General features: G+C 55.7%; 10 protein-coding genes across 10 annotated transcripts; 7 read left to right on the top strand and 3 right to left on the bottom strand.

Annotated features, from left to right (window-relative positions):
• Positions 1-577: 577 nt before the first annotated feature.
• On the top strand, positions 578-3,376 carry G647_08415 (uncharacterized protein; the record flags this gene model as incomplete). The annotated part of the gene is made up of 6 exons (XM_008732726.1): positions 578-671; positions 726-1,501; positions 1,552-1,727; positions 1,788-1,909; positions 1,967-2,159; positions 2,221-3,376. The coding sequence occupies 6 exons, from the start codon at positions 578-580 to the stop codon at positions 3,374-3,376; spliced, it is 2,517 nt and encodes an 838-aa protein (XP_008730948.1).
• A 799-nt stretch (positions 3,377-4,175) lies between these two features.
• On the top strand, positions 4,176-6,158 carry G647_08414 (CTP synthase; the record flags this gene model as incomplete). Its single annotated transcript, XM_008732725.1, has 4 exons — positions 4,176-4,216; positions 4,285-4,404; positions 4,455-4,926; positions 4,980-6,158. The coding sequence occupies 4 exons, from the start codon at positions 4,176-4,178 to the stop codon at positions 6,156-6,158; spliced, it is 1,812 nt and encodes a 603-aa protein (XP_008730947.1).
• A 782-nt stretch (positions 6,159-6,940) lies between these two features.
• Positions 6,941-8,659, bottom strand: G647_08413 (uncharacterized protein; the record flags this gene model as incomplete). The annotated part of the gene is made up of 1 exon (XM_008732724.1): positions 6,941-8,659. The coding sequence occupies one exon, from the start codon at positions 8,657-8,659 to the stop codon at positions 6,941-6,943; it is 1,719 nt and encodes a 572-aa protein (XP_008730946.1).
• A 428-nt stretch (positions 8,660-9,087) lies between these two features.
• Positions 9,088-10,043, top strand: G647_08412 (uncharacterized protein; the record flags this gene model as incomplete). Its single annotated transcript, XM_008732723.1, has 2 exons — positions 9,088-9,163; positions 9,220-10,043. 2 exons carry the CDS (start codon positions 9,088-9,090, stop codon positions 10,041-10,043), a joined length of 900 nt encoding a protein of 299 aa, XP_008730945.1.
• Positions 10,044-11,290: 1,247 nt separating this feature from the next.
• On the top strand, positions 11,291-11,812 carry G647_08411 (uncharacterized protein; the record flags this gene model as incomplete). The annotated part of the gene is made up of 1 exon (XM_008732722.1): positions 11,291-11,812. One exon carries the CDS (start codon positions 11,291-11,293, stop codon positions 11,810-11,812), a length of 522 nt encoding a protein of 173 aa, XP_008730944.1.
• Positions 11,813-13,327: 1,515 nt separating this feature from the next.
• Positions 13,328-15,113, bottom strand: G647_08410 (uncharacterized protein; the record flags this gene model as incomplete). The annotated part of the gene is made up of 2 exons (XM_008732721.1): positions 13,328-14,729; positions 14,782-15,113. 2 exons carry the CDS (start codon positions 15,111-15,113, stop codon positions 13,328-13,330), a joined length of 1,734 nt encoding a protein of 577 aa, XP_008730943.1.
• Positions 15,114-16,241: 1,128 nt separating this feature from the next.
• Positions 16,242-16,793, top strand: G647_08409 (uncharacterized protein; the record flags this gene model as incomplete). The annotated part of the gene is made up of 1 exon (XM_008732720.1): positions 16,242-16,793. The coding sequence occupies one exon, from the start codon at positions 16,242-16,244 to the stop codon at positions 16,791-16,793; it is 552 nt and encodes a 183-aa protein (XP_008730942.1).
• Positions 16,794-16,829: 36 nt separating this feature from the next.
• G647_08408 (uncharacterized protein) lies at positions 16,830-17,897 on the bottom strand (the record flags this gene model as incomplete). The annotated part of the gene is made up of 1 exon (XM_008732719.1): positions 16,830-17,897. One exon carries the CDS (start codon positions 17,895-17,897, stop codon positions 16,830-16,832), a length of 1,068 nt encoding a protein of 355 aa, XP_008730941.1.
• A 1,111-nt stretch (positions 17,898-19,008) lies between these two features.
• G647_08407 (uncharacterized protein) lies at positions 19,009-20,442 on the top strand (the record flags this gene model as incomplete). The annotated part of the gene is made up of 1 exon (XM_008732718.1): positions 19,009-20,442. One exon carries the CDS (start codon positions 19,009-19,011, stop codon positions 20,440-20,442), a length of 1,434 nt encoding a protein of 477 aa, XP_008730940.1.
• A 1,279-nt stretch (positions 20,443-21,721) lies between these two features.
• G647_08406 (uncharacterized protein) lies at positions 21,722-22,621 on the top strand (the record flags this gene model as incomplete). Its single annotated transcript, XM_008732717.1, has 3 exons — positions 21,722-22,212; positions 22,281-22,423; positions 22,500-22,621. 3 exons carry the CDS (start codon positions 21,722-21,724, stop codon positions 22,619-22,621), a joined length of 756 nt encoding a protein of 251 aa, XP_008730939.1.

Raw genomic sequence — 22,621 nt, 5'->3', positions numbered from 1 at the left:
GGCTGCCAAGGGCACGTCGTCTCGAGCCCAAGGCCACTAGGTGAAGCCTTTTCCAGAACGGGAGAGCGTGTTCGCCTCGCTGCGAGGTGAGGCGGTGGCTGGCTCTGCTGCCGTATAGCCGCCGCCCAGGACGAGGGCATTGCCTTGTGGAAAGCCGTGCAGAAGCAGCGCCGGCTTGGTGCGTCCACTGCGTCTCTTGTGTGACGGCTCCGCCACCGTCCGACGCCCTGGGGGCTTGTCACCTTGGAACCAGCAGCGGCCAGCTCACCGGTTGCTTGGTAGAATGCTTGGACTGGTGGGGTCAAGGCGCCTTGTCGAACCCATGTGAAACCTACGACAAGTAGCGACCCTCCAAGCGACACTTAAGCGAACTGCCCAGCGCCTTCGGTCCACTCGAGCCTTATCACGAGTCTCCACGCCGTCGACGCAGATAAACGACGTGAATTGTCAACCTCGCCATGTGCTGGGAAGCCGGAGAAAGTCGAAGTCGTCCTCAACGTCTCCAGCCCGACGGATCGACGCCGTGTCTGAGCTCTGCGTGGGCGGCCCCAGCTCTTGCGTTGCTTCTGCAGAGGGGATGGCCGGCCTTTTCCAGTTGGGCGACATCATTCAGATCAGTCGGGCTGCCTGGGAACTCTACAAGTTCGGATGGGATGATAATCTCAACGCGGGTGAGTGTGGCTGTTCAGTCTCCCTCCAGCTGCTCGCCGCTGACTGCCATGCAGCGACACAGTTCGGGCGATTCGGTCAAGATGTGAAAGGACTCGCCGAGAGCCTCGACGGCCTGATTCGCATGATAAACAGTGCCTACAACCAGGTGCGTGGTGGCATAGGCGCTCACAGGGCGCCGCGCTGGAATTTCGCCTCGCTGAACGAGATCATCGGCGACTATCAACGCACCATCTTCGAATGTCGACGGCTGGTCGAGTCGAACCGCCAGTATGGACAGGGAGTCGGCCCATGGCGCAACATCGAGTGGAACATCTTGATCCAACCCCAGGCGGCGGCGCTGCAACAGCGAATCCTGCACCACAATTCCAAGATCCTCATCATCATCAAGCCCCTGGAGATTGACCTGCTCAGTCAAATCATCTCCAGGCTGGACGCTGTTCAGGGTCAAGTCGAACAAGTCATCGGTATTCTGACTTCAGACATTCCTCAAGCGGTCCGCCAGCAGGAGCAGCAACTCTCCCATACGCTCGACTGTCCTCCAGGTATCGCGGCCAGATTCCAAAGCGCCGCTGAACTGGGCCCCAGCAACCAACGAAGCAATTCGAGTCGGCCCTTGTCAGACTTCACCGAAGCATTTCTTCTGCACCTCAGACAGTCGACCATCAGCTTCCTACCAGAGGCGACGTGGGAAGCTCAAATCGCTCCGCCGAAAGAATACGTCAATCTCTTGAAGTGTGTTTGGCTGATGACCCGGATTGAACAACATCCGGATCTCCTCTCAGGAAACGACGAGTCTCATTGGCCCTCGTATGTCAAGGGCTTGAAAGCTGTAAGTGGCATCTTTCGCCGCTATGGACACCCAGTGACTCTTTTCTGCAGGAACTGTCCCGGGAGTGCTGGAGGTTCGATCCCAGGAGTCCCGACCAGGTCCTTCCCCCAGACCTCCGATCACTGAACAACGTCGACTTCTCAATCTGGCCAGTAAAGGCGCCAGAGTCTATTCTTCCTCCAATCGTCCAGCTCCCTGCGGCGATGATGGACGAGCTTCTCAATGTGTACGTGGCAATATTGTTGACAGCAAGCACTCACTTCCTGACTGACATGTCGGGCGACAGAACGATGGCGTCCCCTAGACCGTCGCTCGTCCACCACCTCCGTCTTCTTCGCGGCGTCAACGGTAAGATGAGTGCCGTGATCTCCGCAGTAGACTACGAGGGCGAAGAGGAGAGGAGAGACGGTATGCAGCCTTCCCGAGCATCGTTCATTCGCTGTAACTGACCCTTCAACTCTCTAGGTCGAACGTTGGACTTCAATATCGAGAGCGCCGGACTCGTCCCTTTATATGCCGTCTCCTTTGGCCAAGGACCCCTCAGCGTCATCTTGAAGACAGAATCGGTCATGGCAGAGTTGGCCTTCAGACACGTGGACGAGCTACTGCGGTTTCAGCGAGCTCTGACGGGGTATAAAGTCTATCAAGACTATACACAGTGAGTCAACCCAGTCCGCAGACGCCTCCTACAATTGAGTCCGGGGGCTAAAACCACGCAGGCCCAGCGTGGTGCTAGAGCTAATCATGTCAGATCGCAAGACGCCTCGAGTCCACACGGCTCACGTGCAATTGTGGATTGCGAAGGAACTGGATGGCCGAGCCAGTACTGGACCAGGATCGGATAGCGACCTCGATCCTAGTTCTCGCCGAACATCCACTGCCTCTCCGCGATCTTCTCCGACTGCCCCCTATCCCGGGGGCGGGAGTAACTTGAATGTGCGGTCAGTGCCTCCGGCCACTGACCCGCTGATCACCCGACTGAGCCACTTCAACATAGGCCAACGGCAGGCCTGGCACAACGGGGGTCCTTCATCCAATGGTGTATCTCCGGGACGTGGCCTTCCACGACCATTCCCATTCCACGCCGCTCTCCCTCCCCAGGGGATCAATCGAGCCGATTCCATGGCATCCATCCAGACCACGACCTCGGCCTCGACGGCACGGGAGTCACACTCGATATTCTCCACCCAGTCAAAAGCCTCACGATCTACCAGCGCCACGTCACGTAAGCTCGCCAGCCCCGACTTTGGCACCGGCCGCGGATACGTCTATCAGAAACCCGTGGAGCCATTGCTGGTGCTGCTGTTGAAATCGACGCCCGACCCAACGGTCCAAGTCGGACCCGCAAACGGCGTCAACAACGCGCCGCCACCCTTCAGCGTGGTCATCATCCAGCTGGACGAAAACACGGCCCCCAACTACGAGCGCTGCAGCTGCCAAAGTCACCCCGACCAATGCGACATTACGGCCCTGGAGCGAGACAGGGGCAAAGAAGACCTTTCCGCCCGTATCATTGAAGCAGACGAGCTCGAAGCCTGGGACCTCATGCGCCTCCGCCCGTCGACGCGCCAGGGTCAACTCTCGGCCGACGCGGCCACGGCCGGGACCTTCTTCGCCAGACAGCCCAACCCGCTGCCGAAGCTACGACGAGTCACGCTGAAGTTCCCGGACGTGCAGTCTCGGTATCGGTTGAGTGGGCGGCCGTGCAGTTGTAACAAGACCAGAACCACGGGCGAACTGATGGCCTGTCTGGCCGAGAAGCACCAGGGTTTGCTAGGTCAGATACGACAGTACCACAAGAAAGAACTCGAGCGGTTCGAGGAGGCACAGAGGAGGAGGTCGGATGTGATACTAGGGCCGATGGCGATTGGGTGAGACGTGGTGACGTGTACACAAGGAGATGAGTAGTGAATCTGTGGGTGGGATGGGTTAATGACTAACAGTGTCAGTGTTATCTCAGTGGGGTTATGAGTACGAGTATGGTGATGATATGATCAGGACCAGCCAGGGCAGCGGCATAGAATGATCTTCTTCTTCTTGTACTGTACAACAGCATATGCCATGGGTGCCCAGATGATGTGTATGTATGTACGCTTGGGCGGAGGCGGTTGCGCACGACCTCGAGGGTGGGCAGTAATTAAGCCCATGGCTCGCAAAGAGGACGGTCGGTAGGTCAGCAGTACAAGAGCGAGGAACTGTAGTAGCCCACACGTATGGCGATCCCTTGCCATTCCCTAGGATACGTAGTCGACGGGACGTTGTCTGCGTGCATCTTCACTTCACATACTCCGTACTGAGTACTTGAATTACCACCATTAAAGCGGCATGGCCTGGGCTGCCGGGCCGTATAGCACGTGACCTCGACCTCCCGATCCAACGCGTCTGCGACACGCCAAGCACTGACGTGCATGTGGGTCCCGGAGAATTTTATGGTCGTCGAGTGTGCCGCCTCGAAGACTTGCTCCCCTTCCCGCCTGGCTGCTGCCAGCGACGGACTCCTACCTTTTTCATTTTGGGATCTGCTGGGCTGGCCCTACACTGTCGTGGTTGACAGAAGTGAAGATCCTGCATATCGAGCGCCGAGATCAGCTGCGAGTGATCGTTCCCCAATCCTCGACTTGGCCAGGCCGCAGTTGCACTGTTGTCGACGTGTTACACCACGCAGAACTTCAAGATGAAGTACGTTCTAGTGTCTGGAGGTGTCATAAGTGGCATGTGAGTCTTGACGGATCTGTCATTCGTGAAGGTGCTGTGGAGTCATCGGTGCTAATAGTCATTTGCAGCGGCAAGGGTATCATTGCCTCGTCCACGGGATTGTTGCTCAAGACCGTCGGGCTGAAGGTCACGGCCATCAAGATCGACCCGTATCTCAATGTCGACGCCGGGACCATGGCCCCAACCGAGTATGAAATCCTTCAGATATGCCCACCGACTCAAGTCTAATCGATCTCAGGCACGGGGAGTGTTTCGTGCTCGACGATGGTGGTGAAGTTGACCTCGATCTGGGCAACTACGAGCGCTACCTCAACGTCACTTTGACCTTGGAGAACAGCATCACGACTGGCAAAATGTACCAGCACGTCATCGAACGCGAGCGGCGAGGAGACTACCTGGGAAAGACTGTGCAGGTGGTTCCGCACATCACAAACGCGATCCAGGACTGGATAGAGCGAGTGGCCAGGATCCCCGTGGATGACACAAAGGAAGAGCCGGACGTCTGCATAATCGAGCTTGGTGGAACGGTGGGTGACATTGAGAGCGCACCCTTCATCGAGGCCATGCGCCAGCTGAGAAGAAGGGCTGGCCGTGACAATTTCGTCCACATCCACGTTTCTCTGGTTCCCGTCATCAGCGGCGAGCAGAAGACGAAGCCTACGCAGCAAGCTATCCGGGACGCGCGCGCAGCTGGTCTGGCGCCTGACTTGGTACCACCCACAACCCCGCCTCCCATGCGCTTGAGACACTGACGACCGTCTAGATTGGTTGCCGTTGTCAGCAACCACTCGAGGACGCCACCATCAACAAGATCGCCATGTTTTGTCAGGTCGAGCCCATGCAGGTATTGGCCGTCCACGATGTCGAGTCGACCTACCACGTTCCGCTGCTGCTAGAGCAACAAAAACTACCGGATCAATTACGCGACCTTTTCCGGCTCGATGCATACCCCATCGCGCCCACGCTGGTGACGAGAGGCCACCAGCTATGGAGCGACTGGAAGAAGCTGACCACTTCACAAGAACGCTTCCTAGAGACGGAGAAAGTCACCATCGCCCTGGTCGGCAAGTACACTAACCTCCACGACTCCTACCTCTCCGTCATCAAGGCGCTCGAGCACAGCGCCATGGCCTGCCAACGCAAACTCAACCTCATCTGGGTCGATGCGGGTAACCTCGAAAAGGCCACGCTGGAATCCAATCCCGAAACATATCACAAAGCCTGGCATGAACTGTGCACCGCCGACGGCGTTCTCGTACCTGGCGGCTTCGGCCATCGCGGCACAGAGGGCATGGTCGCGGCCGCAAACTGGGCCCGTACCAAGCCCAAGCCCTACCTCGGGATATGCCTAGGCATGCAAGTCGCCGTCATTGAATACGCCCGCAACGTCTGCGGTCTCAAGGGCGCCCACTCGGTCGAGCTCGACGCCCGAACCACCGACCCTGTCGTGGTCTTCATGCCCGAGATCGACAAGGCAACCATGGGAGGAAACATGCGCCTCGGACTGCGTCCCACTCTTTTCCAAGAGAAGACTTCCTGGTCCCGCCTGCGCAAACTGTACGGCAACGCCCCCGCGGTGAATGAACGGCACCGCCACCGCTACGAAGTCAACCCCGAATATATCACGCGCCTCTCCGACGCGGGCCTCACGTTCATCGGCAAGGACGACAAGGGCGAACGAATGGAGGTCATCGAGCTGGAGGACCATCCCTGGTTCGTGGGCGTGCAGTTCCACCCCGAGTATCTGTCCCGGGTGCTCAGGCCAAGTCCGCCTTATTTGGGCTTCGTGGCCGCCAGCGCGGGCGTACTGGAGAAGGTCACCGCGCAGAGTGCCGCGATGCAGGAACAAGTCAACGGTGATGCCGCCGGTGAAGTGCACGGAGGCGTGAATGGCGTGAACGGCCTGACGAATGGAGTCAAACCGGCCTCACATGGCTTTTAGCCGCTCCATATGATGAATGAAGGCGACCCAAGAGGACGAGAATGATGACGAGCATCTGTGGAGTAGTTCAGTAACTGATTATGATTATTTTTGGTGCATCCCACGTTGATGACTGCATGAATCATCCCCTGCGAGGTAAAGAATGGATTGATCAATGGATGAACGGATGGGTGGCTTTTGTGTGTGTTATCGTGGAATCTACAAGCACATACATACAACATGGGGAGTTCTTGCAGAGCCATCTTGTAGTTCAGGGTCATTCTTGACCCGACTTCATAGGTCCGATCATACTACAGTATAGTTAGCACCTAGGTATCAAATGAATTCACGGTCGTCATATCTGGCGTTGCTTCCTCCCCAACATACGGGGTATATGTATATGGTCTAGGTTGTCGTCGTCGTCTTCCTCTTCCTAGTATTTGGTTCCGTGGCTTGACTTTCGACTCAGGCGTGAGACCTTTCGAAGGTACCTAGGTACCTAGGCACTGTATGTATTTGTATATGCGCGTCGTAGGTGTTTATGTACCTACCGTAGGTATGGATACAATATCGTGTCGTGTAATCGTTCCTGCACAGCACCTAAGTCTATGTCTAAGTCTATGTCTATGTCAATGAGTATATCTTTACAGTAGCCTGTGTCAGTCGATCGGTCGGGACCGTGATCTCTGATCTGTTCTCATTCATCGTTTCTAATCTATCCGTCTCTGATATCTAGTCATCGTCTTATGTATCGTCATATACGATGCACGACCCTCATCAGCCTAGGTATGTACTTGCCTATCTTAAGCACGACTTCCCTCTCCACCTCCACTTGCACCAGGAGGCCCCACATCCGCCGCTTGTGCAGGACTGTCGAATGCTTTCCCATCGACCCTCCCCCTCGTCACGGTACTAGTACCCCCCTTACCGTCTGTGTTGGCGTCCACGTCGACCAATTCGGCCTCCCCGACGTACACGGCCTCTGGTTCGTCGTCCACGTCGTAGACGGTCTCGTTACCTGTATGTACATTGCCGCTGCCTGCTGCTGCTGCTGCTGTGCCCCTCTCGAGCCCCCTAAGTCGCGCTCTCTCGCGCTCAACCCACGCCCTCCACGGCTTGTAGCACAGCACGCCGAGGGCGCCGAAGACGACGAAACTCCCACAGATGGCCCCGCCTATGACTTCGTAGTAGTCGCCCGCGGTGGCGACGCCGTCCCAGAACCGGCCCGTCGGCGACGCCACGTTCAGGATGAGCGAGAGCAGTTGCAGGATGCCGATGACGATGGCGCACACGACCGTCAGGCTGGTGAGCACGATGCTGTAGTACAGAAAGGTGAGCGGGTCTTTGACGCCTGGGCGGAGTTGGAGTTGAACTGCCGTAGTCTCTTGAGTGGCAGAAGAAGAGAGCGCCGCGGGGTGCGGTTGCGTGTAGGGATTTGCTGCTTCTGATGCTGCTGCTGACCGCTCGACGTCATCGAGGATCAAGGGCTTGGTTGTTGCGGTGAAGATGTCCGTATCGGTATCGGCTTCAATGTCGAATCGTTGATCCTGGTCCCGGTCTTGGTCCCGGTCTTGGTCCCGCGCTTGTGCTTGTTGATTGGAGGTATCTTTTTTGTCGTCTCCACCCATACCCATGGGTGCGACGTACAGGCTCATCATCAATGCTCCGTCGGTGGTGTCGACGAGACACATCCCCGCCGTGAACAGGACCGGGAAGATGAGGATGAGCCAGATGCTCGTGCCCTTTGCGCCTTGAATGCTGCTGATGCCCAGGAGCGCGATCTCGGAGCTGGTGTCGAAGCCCATCCCGAAGAGGACGCCGAGCGGGTACATCTTCCAGGGCCGGTCTATGAGTTTGAACATGCGTTTCAGGAGGCGGAAGAAGCAGCCGCCGCCTTCGATCTTCCAGGCCTCTTGGCCTTCTTGTTCCGGTTGAAGGCGGATGACTTTCCTGATCTGCACGATCAGCTTGTAGAGAATGTAGGCGTTCATGATGCCCAGCAGGATGAGGAACGCCGCTGATACGGAGGTACCGATGATCCCGCCGACGGTGCCAAAACTGTCAAAGCGGCCGGCAATGCCTGCTGCGGTGGCCGCAACGACAATCGAGGTGATGATGACGATGGTGCTGTGCCCGAGGCTGAAGAATGTGCCCACGGTGACGGGTCTTTGGCCCGTAGCTATGAGTCGCCGGGTCATCAGGTCAATTGCTGAGATGTGGTCCGCGTCGAGAGCGTGGCGGAGACCCAGTGTGTATGCCAACGCAGCCGTGGAGAGGAGATGTGTATGTGACGAGAGAATGAGGCCGCATATTGCCCAGACGACGAGGTTGACGAAGATCAGGAAGGCGATGATCAGGATGGCCCGAAGAGGGAGCTTCCGCAAGTATGGTATGCGAGCATGCCAGCGAGAGAGCCGGCGATGGACCCGGTGCTGACGGTGCTTGTAGTATGCCTTCCAGGACTTTCTGACCGTTTGAGGACGAGGCAGATGATGGTCGTCTCTGGAGCTTTGCCCGTCCATGACTTTGGTCGTCGTCCTTGGCTTTCCTGATCCTCCGGCACTTCACAGCCCCCCTGCTCCGTCTGCACCAACCTCAGGCGCACAAGCTGTTCGGCCGCCCTCGAGTAGCAATGAGCTCTCGACACTGACGGGGAGAGAGAGAAAGCCGTGAATGGGAAGTTTTCCATTATCAGCTGTGATGGTGTAGCGCGGGGTTCAAGCCCGAGCGACGCGGGGTCACCGATAAGATAAGGATGGATCCACCAACTCGACGAGGCTGCACAAGGCTGACACCCTCGGCTCTCGGCCAGGAACCGGAGCCGGCGCAGGCCTCCATACTGTACAAGGATGTCATGCCTGTTTCCCCTCTTGAAGTATAAATATCCCTCAGCCCTGGAGAGCATGTGCTGCGTCGTATCCTGTCCGCACAAACCTACCTCTCCGTCACCATGTCGTGGCCACCTCTCCAGGAACGTCTGCTATCTCTCCTTGAACCAGGATACCTCCTCTACGCCAGCGCATACGGTAAGCGAAATACTCCATGCTCAACGCTCATAGTTCCAAAACTGACCAAGTGACAGCTTTCATCACCACCGCATTCAATTTCTACGTCTTGGGATTCAACGTCCCCTCGAGGTCCAACTTCAAGAAAGTCCGCGATGACGCCTTTTCCGACTTCTGGACCAAAGCCACTGGTAAGTTTGTTCGAGAGTATTACAGCTGGAGGGACCTCCCTTCTTACCCACCGCTTTCTCCAGCACCGGTCGAAAACCCACCCCCTCTAAAGGGGTCAGCGACACTGGTTCCCCCGCTCCTGTCCCGCGCCCGTGGCGTCGTTCTAGATATCGGACCAGGATCCGGTACCCACGTGGCATTGTTCTCGGACAACGCCAACATCAGCGCCATCTACGGAGCGGAGCCCACGACAGGACTGCACAAGCCGCTACAGCTTCGGATCGACGAAGCCAGACTCACGGGCAAATACCACATTCTGAGCTCCACGGCAGACAAGGCCGAGCTGTTACCAGCCCTGGCGAAGGCCGGGGTTCAAGTCTCGCCAAAGGGCATCTTCGACACGATTGTCTGCGTACGGGTTCTGTGCTCGGTGCCGAATCTCGAGGAGACGGTCCGGGATTTCCACTCCCTTCTGCGCCCGGGCGGCGAGCTCATGGTCGTCGAACACATCAGGAATCCGTGGACGACGACGGGCAGCATCTTGGGCCGTCTGATGCAAATCGTCTACCATTTCTTGGGATGGACCTTCTTCCTTGCTGGCTGTCAGATGAATCGCGATACGCCGGCGGTACTGAGGAGAGCTGCGCCCTGGGAGGCGGTTGAGCTGAAGACGCATTTTGAGTGGACCGCATTGCCATACTTGGCCGGTACTTTGACGAAGAAACGGTAATGAAAGACGCGAGGCTGGAGGTTGGGTCTTGAAGGGCCTGGAGGTCCTGCGGCAAGTAAGCCATACCGACCGACGGTTGGTTCCCGCTGTTGTCGTGCTCTATGTCACGAGACTGTACTCTGACAAGTTGTAAGGAGTACCGGGAATGGTTGTTCTTTGCCTGGCTACCAGCTTAGGGTCTCGTCTCGATTCAAGATGGCGGAGCTTCTCTGATGGCGGCATGTTTCGTCTAGCACAGTCCTCTTCGTTCTGAGATGTCACAACATCAAGATCACCAACCAAGTACTACTGTCCAACAACTCTCCGATTTCTCACCGACCGCGTCTGATCATTCCACAATGAAAAGGTAATTCGCCGCCCTCAACCGAAAGTGATGCCCACCGCGACAATCACAAGAATAGAGTACGGCAGATGTGCGTTGCGACCACCGTTGCCGCTACAACGAAAAGCATTCCTTTTAGGGATGTCGGTCCGGGAGTGTATTGTGCTCGGATTAAGTCTATGGTTGGCGGCTACTCGGACCGCAAATCTCTCCTACTGTGTACCACGCACACCTATCTTTCTGAGTATCACTACCCCGCGCAAATCTGGTCCTCACAGTGTAGCCTCGGATCTCCTAGCACGCGATTGTGGTTTGACGCGGAGCCGCGGCGAGGCTGCCTGGTATAGAGGTTTGGCTTGGCAAGGCCCAACGTGAAGCCTCGGGTACCTAGGGAGGGAGCATACAAAAATCCTGCATCTCGGTGCATTAGCACACAGCGCCGACGCGTGTGCATTCTTGAGCTGACATAGACGTCCCTCGCTGCCCCACGAGATGTACTGCCATTCGCCGTCAATGGAGGAGTACCCTGCCGATGCATTCGGTCGACTATCGAGCGTGGCGTGACAAGCATGTGCCGCTGTGAGCTGCACAGTGGCCGAGACGCGGCCCTCTAAAGCTTCCACGATCTTCGACGAGCTCAACATGTGATATTCACTCTCATGATCGTCGCCTGTGCCGAAAAGAGGCTTGTGACTTCGTATAAGCGCGAAAATGCGTTCTCTTCAACAGTTATATCTAACGCCGTAGCCACGCAGCCCATGGAGCGATCAACTACTGTGATAAACATGTTACCCACGAACACAAGAAACAAAACGAACACCTTGAAATCAGAGTCATTCACCTTGCTAAGACACCCAATTGGCTTGGATCAACGCAAACGCACCTCACCTTCAGAAGACAAAATTACCTCAACCAAACCTCCACGATGCTAAAACAAATCCTACCCCTCTCGATCCTCTACTTCACCCTCGTCTTCCTCGCCGGCCTGGTCCTCGACTCAGTCCGGCTTCCATACCTCCAGCCCCTCCTCGGCGCGCGCTACGCCGAGCTCCTGGAAACGCCTCTCATGATCTTCATAATCTGGCATGCCGCTCAAATCACCGTCTGGAACCTCGACCTCGATCTCGGCAGCATGCCGAAACAATCCGCGCGTTGGTGGTCTACAATGCCGCTCACGATCGGCCTAATGTCGCTAACGTGGCTGGTCACAGTCGAGGTGGGCATCATGACGATATTGTACGATAACTGGTTGTGGGATGCACTGAAGTTGTATTTCTTGCAGAGGGACCTTGTGGCGGGATCGGTGTCGGGATTCGTCCTGCTGGCGTATGCCTTGATGCCGTGGATCGTGTGGCTTGTCGGCGGGCAGAATGGGGAGGACGAAGCGAAGCTCATCTTGGACTTTGACTCCGTGAGGACCGAGGATGAGGATTACTGTACCCGTTGAGGGGTATCGTACTGGTTACAGTAGAGAGCGGGCTAAGGTGCAGGGTGAACAACAACGCTCATGCGGAAACGGTGCACTCATCGGTGCTGATATTCAAGCCCGTGACGTTTGGACAGGCAGGCCTGGGCACAGTGGCTAGTTGCTTGGACATCTGGACACAATCATTCTCAGTTCAAAGGACTGTAGGGCGCGCCTGTGCTGGGCATTCTGAATGGCATTCCAAAGCTAGTGCACTACACATCGACATCAACATCAGTAGTGAGAGTATCTGCCTCTGTCCTCTGTGCGAGATAATGAGTGCGAGTAACGAAGGAACGGGTTGTGATGCTGTGGTGCTGTGTTGCACTACCTAATCATTCAGGACAGTACTCCATACCCGATACGTGGCAGAGTACGCGCAAAAGTGCGGCGTGGTTTCGAGCACCAACGCGTGTGCGCGTAAAACGACGATAACGTCACGCGTGGTCGCTTCACCATTCTATTCTGGGTTAGTGCCAGACGGTTGTCTGGGTTGCCTCGATGAAATCTCCAAACATCCCTTGGGAGACGGACTGCTGTCCAACTCAGAATTCGAGAGCTTCGGCCTCGTCAATGCCTTTTGACGCATGGCTGCCGTGTTGCAGACCAAGACAACGACACCGACGGAGCTCGATCGTCCACAACGAGTCTGACTAGCAGGAGGTCTTTGGGGGAGGACGCGCAGCGGCTGATTTGACTCATAGAATCGAATGGTGTCTAAAGTTCGGGAGTCAAGCAGGGGAAGGAGCAGCTTCTATGCAGAAGCGCCTATTTTAGACGGGTATCATTACAGCCTGAGCAGAGATCATATCAAGTGTTGCTGTGACCAGACGTGGACAGCTGCAAGCATTCGATCTTTCTGGATGACTTGAGCAACAGCGTGAAGAACATTCTGCGGGAGCAACCAAACCATATCCCCACTATGGTACATTCATATGAGAATCGTAAGCCCAAATTGGTAGACTCCTCAGGTCAGGATGCCATGCGACAATCAAGGGCCTTGTTCACTTCCGCCTCAAACCGTAGACCGGGTTGAAGATGTATTTATCAGTCTGGTGCTGGAAGGCGGACGCTGTTTTTCTTCCCTACCAGTGCGAAAGCTGGTATTCGACGAGCGGTCGGGCGCCGTGAATGGCTGACGCAAGCACTGTGAATGTTCTGCCGTCTATTGCTTCGAGATAGCCCCGCTGTAATCATGGCTGTGTAGACTTTATCGAGGCTACCAATGCGACCTTCCCAGCCTTGGAGAACAGCTGCCTCCCATGAGCGACTGCTAGAGAAATTGAAACTACTTGGGAACCCCCCTCTTTCCGTGCCAGCTGTCCAATATCGTACTGAGTCGCCGTCAAAACCTCAGCAAAGCTGCGAGTTGCACAATGGAAGCATCCACATTGCTTTCTTGGATCCCGCCCTGGCGTCTGTTCATTCCTTGCTACAGTCCTGCCATATCGCCACCCTTGACTCGGATGTAGAAGTCGCATGTCTCGATGGTCGAGATCAAGGAAAGCTCTTGACTTGGCGGGCCAGTCCAGCAATGAGGGTCCCGTCTGTATCCACTCCAAGCGTCCTGCCAAACTTCACTTTCAGTTGTCCAAGTTGGGAAGGTGTATCGGCCTGGAGAGAATCCACGCTGGCCTCCTTGACTATATGTGCGGTTTGGCAGCTTTTCAAGAACTCGCTGAGACTCGCCAGCCGCCTGAGCGGTATCTTGTACTTCCGGTGAAGAAGCTCGGACCAGGAAACCAGTAAAGCCGTGACGATTAGCATCGTAGCAACGGGCAATATGAGCAGTCGGACCCTCGCACTCGCCAACTTGACCGTCGTGGTGAGTGATTGTATTTGCACATCATGCGCGGCTGGTTGATTGACCACAAGCTCCTGCGCGACTGCACTGATGGAGGCATTGATAAAACCTTCCAATTGCTCCGAAGTCCAATGGTCTCCTTTTCCGATTGTCGTCGTGTATAGATGGGGAAGAGGAGCGTTGGGCGAGTGATAAAACAGAGGCTGAGCACCATTTACACTTACTCCAACTACTATTGGTGCCATAGCCATCCACACGGCAATCTCGTTCAGTGATTTGCGATAGATATCTTGCAGCGATGTGAGTGTCTGAGTTGTCGAGTCTTTCTCCCGGCATTCCTCGTTGCCGATGCAAAGAATATCGTCCACCAGATCGATGTCAATGTCGCAGGCGACCGCTTCGAGCGAATGAATTTCCTCATGCTCCACATAGGCTGGTATCCCATTCTCAATCGTGCCGTTCAAGGATGCGAAGACGAGTGTAGAGCGAGCCCGACTGGAAGAAGGAAGCTGACAATCGTCCGCCCAGACCGTCAGCTGGGGCCTCATTAACAAACCCACTTTCTCAGACCCTCTAGGGAGTGGTCCTTGGCCGTCATCAAAAGTGCGATTTTCCATTCGTGTGGACACCTTCCCTTCAGAGATGTTGTTGACTTGGTACCCTCGGCAGGTAATGGTCTTTTTCAGCCTGACTGCATGAGCTGCGAGGTTGCCCTTGTCAGCCAGCTTGTATCTGTCCACGAACCAATCTCGATAGTCTTGCATCGGCTCTGTAGACAGGGGCTCAGCCCAAGAGGCATACCTGACGACTGCAGGGGCCAGAAGTGATACTGGTAGGTTGTGCTGCGTAAAATGCCTCCCGGTACCACCTCCACCTGTGTAGTTGCTCTTGGCTTCCAAAGGCACTATCTGCTGGTGAAAGACATAGCCCACGAGAGGCGCTGCCGTAAGTGGGATGAATGTAATCAACGCGGTGCATATCAAGACGAGCGCGGCGTCGAAATTTGCAACCTGGCGAAAGGCAACTGGTGTCGAGGGGGACCGAGCCGCGGCTGGCGGATAGGAAAGTCTCAATTTGTCCAATACTGTAGGGTCGCTGAGCAAGTAGAGGCCAAATCGAAGCTTCGGACCATGCGTGGGCCGCGTACGCCATGGCTGCCAGGCTTGTAGCATAGACGAATGTGACAAAACCTAGGACAGTACCGATGTTGGCTCTCAGCCATTCCACTGGCGGTGGTATTGAGCAGTCAATTGCCCACTTAGGGCATTGAAGCTTCTCGCCGCTGAGCCACCAAGTGAAAGTAATGGCTGTACTGCCAAATAGGAAGCCGACGCAGAGTGCAACAGGGATGGTTTGGTTGTGCCGAATGAACTGCAACAGTCCATTTCTTCGTTTCCAGCCTAGAGTTGAGCTGGGAGACTTGTCGTTCGAATCGCGTGCTTCCTTGAAGGGTTGCAGCGGAATATCTTCCTCCGCCATTGTGGTCAGGTTATCGGAGTTAATGCATAGACATGCAACGTCCTCATAGGTAAGGGAGATCGGTGGGAGAATACTTGCCCTGCTCGCTTTATGTAGGACGAGCCCATATGAGAGGAGGCCATGAGGCTGTGAGGTTAGTGATAGTGCAAGGCAGATTCATTCCGCCCTATTTACAATGTTCCTGTAGCATGAGAGATCAACTGCAGGAAGCCGAACTGAAAGCAATCGTCTTCTCGCATAGCAGAACGCACGGGTATCACATTCGAAGCTTGGTGTCTCAGCGCAACCGTACCCAAGCCTAACGTTCAAGACTTTGCGTGCATCTCTCCGATCATCATGGTAGAACCTACCCAGGTACTTACCGATGTGTGGCAGGTATACGCAACGGGCACCGCAATGCAAATGTCCTATCGTTGGCTGAGAGGGGCATGCTGGAGCGCTCCAGAAGGCTTCGGATTCGAGATAACTGCTGTACAACACGCACTGCTGTACTCCGTGACAGAGACGTAAACCTTCGTGGGGGATGATAGGTCTCAATGTAGGGTTCGACCTTTGGTGTAGCACTGAGTACGCAGGCAGAGTAGGACGGGCAGGGAATGTTGCGACCTCTTACAGTCCAGCCTGGAATTGCTTCATTTAGTCCAGCAGTCTCGCTCAGCCTCAACGTACGGTCGGGTACTGCTCTTCTAGAGCTAACATTGTCAATCGCAGTTGTCGTTCATAATCACCTGTGTTGGTGAACAAAGTGAACAAAAGTGCAGATGAAGGCGTTACGCTACGTCATGCTTGCCAAGGGTCATTTCACGTGATTAGCACGTGACTAGAGTCAACAAACTTGACCGCTTCCTCGCGTCGTCGAAAGTCGCTTAAGGGATGAGCAGCGAAATGGACAGGGGTCTGCTCGAATCACAAGGCTTGCCCTGAGAAGTTGGCTACAAGTGACTGAGAGGTAGGTTTAGATGATCGGCGTGGAACTAGATTTGGCCCTTCTATCCTCGGTGACTTCATCAGGTAGGACTAAAACGACCTGGGTTTCAGCATCTACGAGAGCTTCCTCATTCAATAGCTGTCAAGTCCAGGATCGACCGAAGCACTGTTGACCTTGACATCCTCAAGACTTCACGAAAAATGGCTACCGCCGACAGCACGGGACTCAATTTCCGCCCTCCAACGACATCCTCCGCGTCTTCGAGAGACTTTGTCCCCCCAAGTGTGTCCTTCCTACAAGGCAAATGGCACGTCACTCATGCAACGCTTCCGATGTGGAAGAAGAACCAGAATGTCACTATCACCTACACGCCACTCCCTCAGAACGCCGATCTCCTAGACGACCTTGTCGAATACCAGCCTCTGAACTCGACCAAGCAAAAGAAGGTTGAGGGTATTGACACACCGGATGCCACAACAAAAGCCGCATACAGCTGGCGCGGAAAGGGTCTCCTGAAGATTGCGTCCAGCCATTGGCAGGTCCTTGGATATGGTGAGGAGGACGGCGGTTGGGCAGTCACCTTCTTCCAGAAGACCCTCTTCACGCCAGCCGGCATTGACATATACGCTCGCCAAAAGAGTGGATTGTCCGAGACGCTGCTGGAGCGAATCAAGCAGGAATTGAGAGCGATTGAGGACCCTAATGTGCAGAAACTGGCGGAAACAATCTTCTCTATCAAGCACGACCCGTGAATAGTGCGTGATGACATGCACCATGTCCAGGCAAACCTACCGCTTTGCACGATTTAGCGAGCAGTCCGACCCTTCTGAATTATAATACCATCCGCCGTCCAGCAGTTCTTGCTCCATGGCCGCCCATTTCTGTACCTTTCCTCCCTCGGTGGTCTTCAAATCCAGATCCGCGAACTTGACGTCCACAACATCCATTCCTTCGGTGGTGCTGCGTCTGAGCGCCAAGAAGACACTACAGTCTCTCAAGGCCATGGCAACGCCAAAGTCCTTGCCGGCTGGCTTCTGGAAGTCGTCCAAACCCACAGAGCCATGCTCCTGCTCCAGTCCCTGCAAATGCCGTAAAGCCGGTTGGACCTTACTCGTGAATTCGGCCACAAACTTGTCAATCCCCTCATTAAGCGGCCATATATTCTTCAGCGCTCGGGTCAAGACGTCCCCCTCCTCAGGCCCCACCAGCAGGTCGAAGGGACAAAACCCGCAATCACCTCTTCCTTTATGCTTCCCACCTTTTCTCCTCATTGCGTTGAGAGCACAGGTCCTGCAATTTCTCGCATCCGAGGGCGCGCTAGGACTCTGGACCAACCACTTTGGCTTGAACTCGATCAGCCAGTCGATCCCTGGGCCTTGCAAGTTTTGCATCAAAATGCCATACTGTTCCACGTGGTAGGACGGCAGATAGACATGGCGTCTGTGGGCATGTCGAACTTTTCTGCCTACAGCTTTGAGCCCCTCAGCGGACACGGCCGACTCATCAACTTGGTCCATCTCTCTCAATTCGTCATTCGCCTTCTGCACCATTTCCACTGGAAGCTGATACAACGCCTGCTCCATTAGCAGAGACCTATATTCGTCGCCAAATAAAGGGAGTATCGCAGTGTTGAAGTCTGACATGACTTCCTGTGCGGGCTTGGTGAAGGAAAGATCTTTCCGTAGGCGCATAATGCAGCAATGAGAGTGATGCTTCAGATGGTCCGGTGAGATAACAGACACGCTGTATATGACATTCGCGGCCCCTTCCGCGAGGTAGTGGAGCTGGAGAGCCGCTTCCTTGAGGGCGGAAGGACATGACGGCGAGGGACAACGCGTATGGGTTGAGGTTGACATTGTATAAGATGGCTTTGAGATTGAGTCTGAGACTGAGTTCGTGGCCGTGATCGTCGTCCTTGTCGTGGTCGTCTCTTCGGGTGGCTCCCGCGCGTACGGCGTACTGTACGGTGAGACTAGCTAGCCACACGATAAGCAGGACGAAGGACGAAGTATATATGTACCCTATATCCTATCTTCCACTCGACAAACAGATAACTAGATAGATGCAGGTGATCTGGATCGTGAACAGAATCTAGTGTACGGAGCGACAGTAGACGTACGTCTCTTCGAGGCAGTGCCGTTCTCGCGGCTAGTAGACGGTACCGAGCAAGTGAAAGCTTGTCAACAGCACGAGACACTGCAGGAGTGCACCTTTGGACTGAGGGCTTCTCCCCCGGTATGTGTGACCATAGGCTCAGCACCGTGTAGGCGAGTCCACCTCGATTTACTCCGTACAATACTGATACTGGGTACGAGAAGGACCCCAGAGCTGACACCCGAGAGCCTGCGTGCGAGAGTGCGGAAGAGACCACTCCCTCCGCAGTAATTTTAGTATGTGCATCGGCATATTTACTACGGCGAAGCACGTATTCTCCGGGCGTTGAATCCACGGGCCCGAGCAGAATCTTGTCCGAGATCAAGAAACACGAAGCTTCTGCTCAGGAGACACACGACGCACTCAGGACCTACACTGTCCATCTCGGCCCATCTCGGCCGCCCGTGAAATGCAGTCAGCCGATGACGATTTCCCAGATCTTGAAACCCGATCTTGGACTCCGATCAGGTAGGTACATAGGTAGGTAGGTAATTATATTACAGCTCATATCTCCCGACGCTGGCTTCGCCCGCCCGATGAAGCTGCATTGTCGTGTCGTGCAGCTTCTTTTCGGTCTCTGCGCCACGAGGCTCAACAAGTGCTCGGTTCCCAGCTCCAGTAGGTAGATCACGTCTCCCAGGAAGTTCTCCACGTCCACGAACGGGAAGGGAAAGGGAGCCGTACCTCATAGAAATCAGTCCACCACGACCCGATCCGATCCAAACAATCAAGCCGAACACCAGAACACCACCTCACTCGCCACACGCCACACACTTCTCACGCGCCCAAGTGCTCGCGCTGGGTCAAAGCACGATGTTGAAACCCCTCCGCGTCCTTGTCGTCGGGGCGTCCATCGCTGGCCCCACCACCGCGTACTGGCTCGCCCGCGCCGGCGCAGCCGTCACAGTCGTTGAACGATTCCCCGCGCTCCGCACCGCCGGACAGGCCGTCGACATCCGCACCGCAGGCGTGACGGTCATGCGGAGGATGAAGGGCATGGAAGACGCGGTGAGGGCGAAGAGCACGACGCTCGCGGGCGTCAGCTTTGTGAATTCGGCGGGACGGTCGTTTGGCACGATTCGCCCGACGGGGAATCCGGAGCAACAGAGCCTGGTGAGTGAGTATGAGATCTTCCGGGGCGACTTGGCGGGCGTCTTGTTTGGTTTGACGGGTGGCAACGACGCGACCAGCAATCGAGGTATAAGTCAAGGTCAAGATCAAGGCGACCATCCCGGTCACAATCGCAATCGAGCTCAAGATGACGATCACGGTCACAATCTCAATCAAGCTCAAGGTGACACCCACGACCACGACCACGATCAAATTCAAAAGATCAAATATGTCTTCGGAGAGCAAGTGGCCGGTATACAACAGCAGGAAAACCTCGACGGCCCCGTCACCGTGGACTTTATGAACGGCAAACTGCCCACCACGGAATATGATCTCGTCGTGGCGTGCGACGGGGCCACGTCCAGGACGAGAGCCCTCGGCCTTGACTGCCAGGTACGCGACCACGTCCACCCCGTCAACTTGTGGGCCGCGTACTTTTCCCTGCCGGGAGATCTCCTCGGGGGCAGCAAGGTCGGACGCGCATACACGGCTGTCGGGGGCCGATTTATCGCCCTGGGACCTGACCCTGATCCGGCGGGCGTCACGCGCGTCACGCTGATGAGCGTCCACCCGCGAAAGGACCACAACGCGCCGATCCCCTTCCGCGAAGCCGCCGCCAAGGGAGACGAGGCGCTGAAACGACATGTCGCGGCGCGTTTCGCGGGCGCGGGCTGGAAAACCGACCAAGTGCTCCGGCTCATGATGGACTCGGCTTCGGACTTTTACGCCAGTGAAGTCGTGCAGGTCAAACTCCCCGACGGTTTGTCCAAAGGACGGTTCGTCCTCGTCGGCGATGCGGGATACGCGGCTGGTCCGACGGGAGGGGGCACGACGCTGGCTCTGGCCGGCGGGTACGTTCTCGCCGGCGAGATCTGTAAACATAAAGGCGATATCGCGGCGGGGCTGAGGGGCTACGAGCAGACCATGAGGCCGATCATCACGGACCTGCAGAAGATTCCGCCGCTCATCCCGGCCGTGTTGGCACCGCAGACCGTGTGGGGGATTTGGTTGCGGAATAATATGTTTAGGCTGATCGCGCGGAGCGGCATCATGGAGTTTGCGCACCGATGGTTCGGCAACGCGTTTGCCGAGGGAGACAAGTACCGTCTGCCGGAATATGAATGGGTGCGGCGATGACCTGTGTGGACGTGCTGGCGTTGGAGCAGAGCTCGTCTGCCAGTGCTGTGTGGGCGGAAAGTGTGAAAACTCTGCAAAGCACACGGGGAAGAAGACGAATTGCGATGTGCAGGGAAGACCTGTTTATACAGTGTCGATGTTCGACTTGCCTGGTTTAAAGAGCCATGAATGAAGGCGAAACTTCCTTGGTGGAAAGCCAAGATGGTCCTAGGACAGAAATTGAGCCACAGAGCAGGGGAGTACAAGTGCGTCGGACAAGAGTACACGACGGCGTGTCAGTCCGGGATCAACGGATGTCAAGGCAGACATTGAGACTACAAAGGACTCTTCTGGAGGACGGGGTCAGGGGCAGAAGTTATTGAGCATGTACTAAATCTCGGCTGGGGGAGCATGGGCCAGGCTGGTAGATACACATGGAGACATCAGACATGCCGGGGATGGGAACTGTAGATCTCTCGGTCACAAGTTGGGGACCATAGTATCAGTGTTCGACTCTCCTAACTTGCTGTTCTGAATATCATATCGTGGCTAGAGCATGTGTATATCGGGATACAGGCGCCGGTCTGCAGTACTATGTAGGGATTGCCAGCTCGACACCCTTCTTGTAGCCGATACGAGTCAGGAATAGTCAGAACATACCGCTCGTAACTGCCGTGCTCGATTCAGAGCATGCAACACTATCCACGTAAGGGTGCCCAGGTAGTTCGTCGTAGATGTGTCGAGACGTCGTCCGCCAGTGAGGTGGCAGTGAGGTGACGGCCACAGAAGGACGGAATATCCTATCCGTACTGTCTGCTGTGGAGGAACCACTAATGTACTTCGTACTGTACGGAGCGTCGTCGCTCGGAGATAAGGTAACGACTCGGCCGGCTCAGTGTTACGGCGTCGTATCGATGCTGAGTTCATTGACTCGAGAGCTACTCCGTACAGTATCCATTTATCTGGCGACTCAGGTCAAGACATCATCGGCAATCTCGAACCACACGTCCAAGTGTCCGTCATTCGAGGAATAGATCTCGCTGGACATTACCCTGCTGTCGCTTCGGAGACAGTCCGCTCCACGGCTCGATAACTGCAGCAGAGGGGACAAGGCGTCGAGCGTAAGTTAAAACAAGCTGGACTACGACCATAGGCGGGGCGCGAGAGACGATACTCGACGGTGGCAGCAGTCTACTCTATACATCCCGTGCTTGTACTACGGAGACTTGGACATCGCGGCTCACATCCACCAACCTGATTTCAATTCATCACCCGAGCACCCATATATCGAGTCGTCACGATGGCCCTAGTCACAGACCTTTCGTCCCACCTCGCCCTGATCACGGGCGCGACAGGTGGAATCGGAAAGGCTACATGCCTGGCGCTCGCACGCCTCAATTGCTCCATTGCCGTACACTACAACACCGCCGCCGATACGGCGGAATCGCTCGTTTCCCAGCTGAAAGCTATGGGCGTGCGCGCCGCTGCCTTCAAGGCCGACCTCTCTTCTTACGAGGAGACGCGCAAGCTGCACGCCGCGGTTGTGGAACAAATAGGACATCCGACCATTCTGTTCAACAACGCCGGCCTCACGATGGGAAAGTCCAGGGTCAAGGATATCAGTGAGATCAGCGTAGAAGATTTCGAGCAGACGTGGAGGGCCAACTGTGGGACGGGATTCCTGTTGACGCAGCTTTGTCTACCGAAGATGCTCGAGCAGGGGTGGGGAAGAGTGATTTTCTGTTCCAGTGTCGCTGCTTTCACCGGCGGTGTCGTTGGACCGCATTATGCGTATGTCCGGGATCTGCGTCGGCGCACGTCTTCACCACGCTTCCACAGTACTGACTCTGGCGGACCAGGTCGTCGAAATCGGCACTGCATGGCTTGGTGCATTGGCTGGCCGGTGCATATGCGAAGAAGGGCATCACTGTGAATGGTGTCGCCCCCGCGTTGATCGAGGAGACCAAGATGTTGCCGGGGGCATCAGCTGAGTTGGCTGCGAGTAAGTTGCGACTTCGCTCCATGGATCTCCTGATACACTGGGCCGTGGAGTTGACTGACACGTTGAACTGCTTCAGGGGTCCCAGTTGGCAGGCTGGGGAAGCCGGACGAGATCGCCGAGACAGTGGTCTGGATCGTCAAGACGGGTTACGTCCACAACAAGGTGATTGCAGTAGATGGCGGCATGTTCATCCAGTAA

This window comes from Cladophialophora carrionii (genome assembly GCF_000365165.1).
Source record: "Cladophialophora carrionii CBS 160.54 unplaced genomic scaffold supercont1.7, whole genome shotgun sequence".
Lineage (NCBI taxonomy): Eukaryota > Fungi > Ascomycota > Eurotiomycetes > Chaetothyriales > Herpotrichiellaceae > Cladophialophora > Cladophialophora carrionii.
This window is presented reverse-complemented; position numbering and strand designations above follow the sequence as displayed.